A 9323-nucleotide genomic window follows, 5' to 3' on the forward strand; every position below is an offset into this window, starting at 1 on the left:
CTCTTAGTTCTCGTTGAACCGCAAAGAGATTGAATACATCGTAGATACAGCTTCGTTTCTTTCGTTCATCTAATTGATCACATTTAAGTCCCTGGCCCAGATTCCTAGTCCGCAATCTGGTTCTACAAGGCTCATGCCAATGCTGCCGATACCTGGTTACGCTCTGTCCTCCAGAGACAATTGCCCTTTGTTTTGCTTTTCCTCCAGGAACAACTGAACTTGTGTGACATGTTTTCGGAATTTGCGAGGCGCAATCTTGTCTTCGAACATCTCGTCTATCTCGGCAGGGGTTCGGCAAGCAATTTCCGGCAGAACAAAGTATCCGATGATACATGAAATAATACCTGTTGCTCCAAAGCTAGTGAGGTCAGCGACACATTCTGAGTTATCTGAGAATAGGAACTGTTAACGTACAAGTAGCCTGTTCTGACACCCCAAACCTTGAGCATAAGCGGGACAGTGTAGTTGAAGCAGATACCGAGAACGAATGATCCCATGAGCGCGATAGAGGCAGTCCGTGCTCGAAGTCTTTGGGTGGGAATCTCGGCGATGTAGGAGTACGCAATACTGGCACCGCCAATGACGCCAAAGTTGGACACACACGCCCAAAATACCTGCAATTACATTTAGTTATGGCCAAATATTATGGTGATTGCAAGCCTTACCAAGACATTACCCAATTCTCGACTCTGGTAGTTGAAAGATCCCAGAATACCAATGGCAAGAATCGAAACAGCTCCGGAACCAAAAAGACCCAAAGTGAGCCATCGCCGGCCGAATCCATCAGACAGGAGAGAGGTTGAGAGGACGCCCACAAGCTGACAAACCGCAAGAATAACTGTTACCGTGAAAGGACTGTTATTACCGGCAAGTTGAACTAAAATACGTAAGCAATAGAGCTATAATACACGGAATTCACCGCTTCTGGGCCGGGATAACCTACAGAAGTATGTGCCGTAGTTGTTTGTGACGCTCTGCCCAGTCAATTGTTGTATGGCCTTAGGCCAGAAGCAGATGAAGAGTCGCCAAAAGTTTACACCTTGGAAGATCTGCTTGTACTGGTTTTTATCCTCTGCGATAAATTGCCGCTCGTGCTCAACCGTGGCGATAATGATTGACTGCTACTGTCAGCGGATATCTCGAGTAGATTAAGGGACTAGGTCTCACCAGTTCGCTCTTCACATCATAACCAGGTACACCCTTGTGTGTCTTGGCCAGCACAGTTTCTGCCTTTTCAACCATACCCTTCTGGACAAGCCACCCTGAATTTGGTCAGCCTTGGGCCAAATGATTGTGACCTTGGTGAAGATTTGTTACACTCACAGGGACTCTCTGGCAGGAAGAAGAGGTTGATGATGAGCATGACTCCAAGCATGCCCCACTGAGTCAGAATGGGAATTCTGAAGTTGTATGGGTCTTTGAATGCCAATTGTCGCAAGGCTAACGGCGCAAATATTTGTGAGGCAACATACCACCTGCTTCGTTGTTAGCTGTTGCAATAACAAGATATGTGCCTGGGTCACTCACAACATGTAGGAAGTGGTTAGGAGACCTCTAATTTGGGTTGGTGCGTTTTCGGAGATATAAACAGGATACGTCGCTTGCATCATGCCGAGGCCTGCTCCTCCAATAAGCCTAGCAAAGAGCCAGTAGATCCAATTCGTCGCAGCCGTTTCCAGAGACACAGACTATGTATAGAGGATCAGTGACCAGAGGCACCAAGGAGATAGGCCGGCAACTTACGATTACAAGAGAAACCCAGGTAATGTGCATGGCTACCTTGCGGCCTACCTTGTCTGTGATCAATTGAAGGAGGCCCACGCCAACAAATTGACCGGTTGAGAGCATGCCTCCCCATACAGCCACATGAGTAGGGTTGATCTTGGTACCGCCGCCGGACATTTGACGGATGAATCCTTTGTTTGAGACAATGGCATTTGTGAGCGCAAGCTCTTCAACTCGAAATTAGCACGAGTTCGCAATCTTCAGACAAAAGAAGAACGTACGGTAACCTTCTAGTGCGGCACTGAATGCAGCCACCATGCAGATTGCAGCGATACGCCAGTATATGCGCACAGCTTTCAAAATAGGCAAGTCATCCAGCTCGGATCGCATCTGGACCGCATAGCCCTCGGTAAATGCCTTGTCGATAGGCTTTGAAAGATCGCCATTGTCGAGTGCTTCGAGATGTGTGGCAGTTATCACCTTCTCATTAGACTCTTGGTTAGGTTCCATGATGAAGTGCATGTGTGAAAAATCGAGGTTGCTCGCTGTTACAGAAGAGGAACAACGAAAAGTTTGAGGCGGGTGCTCTGACTAAATATATCATGACTCTGCTTTGTCCGCCTGACTTTGATCGTACCATGGCATTTGCTATTCGAACAGTCTTCACAATGGCTCTATTCAGGGGCCGGAAGGAAAACGTCTGAGAACGGGCTTGGTTAGAGTTTGGAATCGGATGGCTTCCGACATTGGGAAACGCACCAAGATCGGACTGCCTCCGACGCTATTGCTACTGGACTGCGGGTTGATCTAGTGGAGAAGAATCCTTAGCACAGAAGTCGGAGTCGTCCGACCGTGGAGAAGATGCGGAGAGAATGGAGTAACTCAACACAAGCGACCCGAAAGAGCGGTTCCTCCAATCAAGCAGGAAACTAGCATAACCGTTACAGTTGAAGTAACAAGTTCGAGTCGGACACTGTCCGACAAGGAATTAAGTGAGCCGGTCACCATCCGACATTGGGCTGTTAGTTTCCAGAGCCATCGAGCAACAAATATTCATGAAAATTGGACAGCTCTCCAGTCTCTACTTGGAAAACTGATGCCACTATATAAAGATTCAATCAATTTTAAGGACAAGTCAACCCACTCTCAACGTTCAATAATCCATGAGAGCCTCCTCTAACAGCATACGGCCGAACCAGCTCATAGCTGCTGTCTACCATCAGAATGTCGCCGCACAAGATAGCACCGACGCGGATTATTCTCGACACTGATCTGTCCATGGGCGCTGGATCCGACGTCGACGATGGTTTCGCCCTCGCATTGGCGCATGCGGACCCGGACATACAAATTGATTTGATCACCACCGTCAATGGCAACACCGACGTTGAGAGCGCTACTATATTGACTGGCGTCCTTCTCAACCGCCTTGGCATTCACGACACGCCTCTCGTGCGCGGTTCGGCCTCCCCCATCATCCACCCTGACAAGGAGCGTACGCCCTTGCCCCACGTTCTTGCACAGAAAGAAGCCGCAAGGGCTCCTAACCCAGGATATGCCCCCGTGGCCATCGTGGAGCACATAATGGCTAATCCAGGCGAAATCACTTTGGTCGCCATAGGCCCTCTCACCAACGTCGCCATCGCCCTTCTTCTTGAACCTCGGATTAAATCAGCTATCAAAGAACTGGTTATTATGGGGGGAGTGTTCCTGGGAACTATGTACTCTCGTGACAAACCTGGAGAGTTCAATGTCTTCTCGGATCCAGAGGCTGCCCGAACCGTGTTACGCTCCGGCATTCCTCAGCGTTGGATCGGCCTCGATTGCACGCTGCGAGTTCGACTGAGTATGGCGGATGCCCTGGAACTCAAGAAGTCTACGTCAAGTTTCGCCGCCTTCGCTGGAGACGCAACGATCTCCTACATAGAACATCAAGCAGTTCGGTTTCCAGGGAGACCCAAGACAGACTCGATCCCGATGCATGATCCCCTGGCCGTGGCTGTGCTGTCGAAACCCGACATATGCGAATATAAGGATATGGCTGTCTCAGTTATTACAGGAGACGGTGAAGCGCGCGGCGTTATGATCGCAGACCGCCTGGAGACTCCCTCGCCCCCTGTCCCGAATTGTCGAGTTGCTGTTGATGTTGATAGCGAGGCATTTCGATTACATTTTCTAACATTAATTCAAAAGTTATAATATTATTTATATCTTATTCTATTAAATAGATACATATTAATACGAAAATCATATATAAGGAAACTTAGGTTGCCTTGATATCTGATGGGTCAAAGTAAATTACTTCGTTTAATTATAAAAGTGTCTTATACCAGCAGTATTACTCATATTCAGTTACCTCTTTCATGGGCTCCTCTGTTACGTGTTGGATCGATGGCACGTACGTAGAGGTACTTATATACCCAACGTAAGTGAATCAGGTAATCTCGACCTAGCCGATCTGAACCCTTTTATACGGAATACATGCACTCAAGTGACATTCCATGGGCAGTGACAGAAAATGTGTCAATATACGAGTACAGCAGAGTATAATAGCTTGTTGGCTGAGTGTCCCGATGATATGATCCAATTCTCCCGGTAATCGAAATCATTCCAGCGGTTTGATGTTACATATCTCGCAGATTCCAGATACTAGCTCACAGTAATCTCCGTCAAATCCATCAAAACAAGTCTTGGCCCAAAAACCCCGCTTGCAGCTCTGGGCACCACGCGACGTAGAGTAGGAAATGTCAGTCCTCCACTTGTTTTGTAATCGAACATATATTGCGATGCACTCGGCCCTCCTAGAACGTCTGGTGCATAGTCTAAGCGTCTTACCATGAACTGCTCATCGTAATAAAATTGCTGGATTTTATTATGTGTTGGGAAATCGTCGGGATATGTGACTTCCAAAACACGCCACGTCTCTCCGTTCTCGGCGTGATCTTTCAGCTCCCGAGTGGTAACGCCTGGTAACGTAAAAGAAAAGGGAGCAGTGAGATAATTCCACATAGCATAACCGGTGAAATACAGCATATGCAAGTCATCCCACTTCGAGTCTTGCGCATTGGCGCAAGCCACGCGGGGATTTTCCCGACTTAGACGCACAGAGCCATCTCTACGCTCAATCCACGTCTTATTTGGGAGGAATTCCCAACGTTCATCTGCCACATTACCTAGGCCTGTAAATGATGCTTTGGGAGCATGAGGATTAATAGTAATTGTCGGTTGGAGGTGGCTTGGACAGCCTTTGTCATCAAACAATAAGCCCGAGAGATTAAACGTGACCTTGATAGAGTTTATCTCATTGAACCGACGCTCTCCTCCATGAGAGTCAAGTACTGCGGATAAAAGCTTGGGCCTGATTAAGAGTTAGAATGTTCTTGACGATTTGAGCTGTTGATAATAACCGACCTCGTATTGTCGTTCGTAGCCATCTTGTTGAGAGCTTTCAAGATGTAAATTGTGAGATGAATACAATGAGATTAAAAGGAAGCTAGCCCGAAGAAATTCAGATTTGCAGAACTGGTATGGGTATGTAATGTGATTCAAATTGAGAGCTTATTGACTCAAGGCTGCTTATTGCAATGAAACGTCTTGGAGATTGGAGAAGTTAGAGCTTAGTGACCATTATATATTCTACATTCGGAATAAGACCGGCTGTTGACTGCATTCGCTCTCGTTTAGGCATCACTACGGCTGGATCGGAGTGCCACATTGGATGGTGCATTGTAGCGTCATCACTTTGGAAGAATATGCGGCGTGAGGGAACAAATAAAGACAAAAAAGCTGCGGCTACATCGTCAATGAATAAAGATCCCCCGCATTTTCTCAAGTAGGATTCAAACGACCCACAAAGTCTTATTTTAAAAATTACCCAAAGAGGAAAATGCAACGACCCACAAACATTTGTTGCGAGAGTATCATACGGCCATTGTCAAAAGCAGCCGAATTACCGGATTGTACTGGAACTCTACATCTGAATGGTATGATACCAGATTCTTACAAATCTATAGGCGAGGAATTTTAGCTTGTCGGATGCGTTCATATCGCGGATAATCTCTGTAGTGCCTCTAGAAGTTCTTCTCGCTCCGTAGAATAATATTTGTAATATGGCTCAGTCTTATGGTTCCCAGGCAATTAACTACAGGCAGTGTGAGGTCACATAACCTCCGGTACCTAATATATAGGTATATATATTAGGTAGTTACCTTTATAGAGGTTAGATAGCAGTAAGTTATTTTTTATATATCTTTTAGTCCCTTACTACAGTGACCTAGATATCCGACTTCTATATACCTCTCCCGACGTTAATATCTTATATAGTAGTAATTGCAGACGCTTTAAGATCTATTGGTAAAACCTAGTAATTGGAAACTGTTGGTGTTTTTACAGTAGATTAACTGGATGTAACTAGCCCTAGCTGGGACTTAAGCTAACCTAATACAGCTGTCTTTATAGATGTATAACGGATGGTACCCTACTTTACTTATGCTGACGAGAAGAATGAAGATAAACTGCTATAGCAATAGATTATAAAACAGCCTTGGGTAGTTTATTTTATAAATAGAGGCTGAAGGCCGGCTGTTAGTAATCCTGTCCCAGCTTAAAGCTATTCTAATATTAGCAGATGTAATAGATATAGCAGCACCTACTTCTATAGAACTTACGTTAACGGCAGTACCTCCTTTATAAATAGCTAATCCCTACCCAGCCTTGTTTATTAATTAAACCTTATTGGACTAACCTTCCCTAATGACAGTAGTTAAGCTGGTGGATTAAGAAGTAATAAAGCTTCTCCTACCTATTTTAAGGCTAACAGTTATTAAATAAAATAACTTTCCTTTACCTTTTAATATATTAGTAAATAATATATTCCCACTATTATTAATCTTCTTTTTATATTACCTTAGACTGTCACAACTTAATATCTTATAGTCGCCTGAATAGGCCTATAGGGTAGGACAAACGGATTAATAAAAGACTGCAGCACTAATTAGAAGGAAGCGCTTACTGCATTACTAGTAATTACACTTACGCTTACTAAAAAAGGATTAATAATTACTTTAGTAATTACTATTAAACGTAATAATTACCAGCACTATAATTAAATATATAAGTTTATTTTATTATAATTATTTAAATAGTTTAAATAACCAGTCGTTAATAAAGTATTAAGACTAAATATAAATTATACTTTTTATTTTACTTTTATACACTTATAATTACAACTGCTTAAAAACTACTCTCTGTCTTTTTTACTAATATAAACCTACAACTTAGGTTTATTACTTTAAGAACTTTTACCTTATATTAAAAATAAAGATTAAAATATTATACGTTAATAACTCTTATTTAAAAAAATATTAATTATCTTTTAAGTAAAAAAAACTATTATACTTAAATTATTTAACGCTAATACCTTAATTAACAGCCCTAATAGATTTTAAATAAATAATAAAGGAAATATTATTATAGAAAATGTAAAAAATATTAATAAGATATTATAAAAGTAAATTATAGCTTTTTTAAAAATATTTATTATTAAGGTTAATAAAGCTAATAAAAAATTAAAAAAAAAAATATTAATATCTTTATTAAATATTAACTACTACCTATATATAACGGAAATATTAAAAAGCTTAGGGGATACCTAATCTAACTTAAAGCCTATTTTAAAGACTTTAAAAATACCCTTAACACCCTTAAGAAAAAGGTTTACTTTACTGCCTCTCGCCTTAAAAAATAAGCCTTACAGTAGTTTAAACCTATTTTAAATAACTATTTAAGAGCTAAAGCTAAAATAGTTAATAAAAAGACTTAAAAAATCTTTAATAATTATAAAAAATATATAAAAAAGCTTAAAAAAGCCTTTAAAAACATTAAAGAAATTTATATAGCTAAAAATTACTTTATTAATATATATTAAAAAGAAAAATACTTAAACTATATAATAAACTTTAAAAACGTCTTTATAAAAGTTAAATAAAGAAAATCAGCCTTTATTAAATAATTCTATAATAAATTTAAACCTAAACTTAAAAAAAAAATATATAACCTTAACTAATCTAAGTATAACCTTATGTTATTTATAAATAAATATATTAAAGCTAATAACCTACTTTATAAATTAAAAATAGATATTTTTAAGAAAATATATAAAAAAAATAAATATTAAATAAATTAAAGTAAAAAATAATAAAACTATATTACTAAAAATAATAATAATAAATTAAAAAAAATAAACCTTAACGCTATATAAAAGAAAAAAAACTTTAAATATTATAACTGTAATAAACTGGGTTATATAGTTAAAAACTGTAAAACCCTAAAGAAAGATAAAAAAAAGAATAAAATCTTTAAACTTAAAAAAGAAATTTATTTTATAAAAAAAGAAAACTAAATAATAATACTTTTATAATAAATAGATAGCCCTACTTATAAAAACTCTAATTTTAAATTAAAAGAAATTATCTTAAATATAAAAATACTTAAGGAAAATAATATTTAAAAAGATAATTATTAAAAAAACTTATAGAATTATAAAGTACTTTTAATTTTTTAATATACTATAAATATTACTAACCTTAAATATAACTTACTAAAAGTTAAAAAAATTAATAAACTTTAGATATAACTAAATGTATATATTAAAAGTAAAACGTAATTAAAACTGTATATTAAAAGAGAAAACTTTAAAAGAAACTTCTTTAAATAACTTAAAGAATAGTACTTATATAATAATAAACGTAGAATTATTTACGTTTATAACATTAATAAAATTTTTAAAATATATAAAGTTTATTAATATATATAAAAAGATTACCTTTAGGTTAACCTTAACTATTAATTTTATAAAAAGGTATATTAAACTAATTATATAAATAATTAATGTATATAATATTTTAAGCAGAAAGTAAAATATAATAGCTACCTTTAGAAAATCTATAACTACTCAGCCACTAAAATATATTAATTTTACTAATACTGGAAATAAAGAGTTATTTATAAAAATTAAAACTTAAAGATTATTATCCTTAAACCTTACCCTACTTTACTAAAAGAATATATAAATAGCAGAACTTTAGACTTATATTTTAACTATTACTATAAAATTTATAAAATAAAAAAAATACTTAAATAATATAATTAAAAAAAAAAAACAGTAGACTACTATATTAATTAATATAATAGCTGTTTTAAAATAATTTATATTTAATATAAAGATAAAAAACTAAATAAATAGTATAAAAATTAATAAAATAATAGAAAAATTATTAAATAAAACTTTATATAGGTTTTAATATATTAAGGATTTAACTTTAGGATTTATAAAAAAGTAATAAATAAATAATTAATACTATTTTATAAACTTTAAAAAACTCTTAATAAAAAATATAATACAGTAAACTATAGAATTTATATATAATAAATAAGACTTTACTATAGCTTTAAAAATTTAAATTAAAAAAACTATAAAAATAAAAAATATAAATAATATATATATAGTAAAATTAAAAACTAGTATTTAAAAAATAAAAATCGTTTTTTATAAAAAAGCATTAAGAGACTTAACGATACTTTATAACCTTTAATAAAAAATA

At 36.8% G+C, this 9323-nt stretch overlaps 2 protein-coding genes across 2 annotated transcripts; one reads left to right on the forward strand and one right to left on the reverse strand.

Moving 5' to 3' along the window:
- Positions 1-156: 156 nt before the first annotated feature.
- Positions 157-2235, reverse strand: TRIVIDRAFT_157545 (uncharacterized protein; the record flags this gene model as incomplete). Its single annotated transcript, XM_014097747.1, has 9 exons — positions 157-358; positions 415-614; positions 666-877; positions 944-1118; positions 1168-1262; positions 1318-1475; positions 1528-1688; positions 1744-1952; positions 2007-2235. The coding sequence occupies 9 exons, from the start codon at positions 2233-2235 to the stop codon at positions 157-159; spliced, it is 1641 nt and encodes a 546-aa protein (XP_013953222.1).
- A 714-nt stretch (positions 2236-2949) lies between these two features.
- TRIVIDRAFT_204422 (uncharacterized protein) lies at positions 2950-3921 on the forward strand (the record flags this gene model as incomplete). Its single annotated transcript, XM_014097748.1, has 1 exon — positions 2950-3921. One exon carries the CDS (start codon positions 2950-2952, stop codon positions 3919-3921), a length of 972 nt encoding a protein of 323 aa, XP_013953223.1.
- Positions 3922-9323: the final 5402 nt, after the last annotated feature.

This window comes from Trichoderma virens (assembly GCF_000170995.1).
Source record: "Trichoderma virens Gv29-8 chromosome Unknown TRIVIscaffold_85, whole genome shotgun sequence".
In the NCBI taxonomy this organism is placed as follows: Eukaryota; Fungi; Ascomycota; class Sordariomycetes; order Hypocreales; family Hypocreaceae; genus Trichoderma; species Trichoderma virens.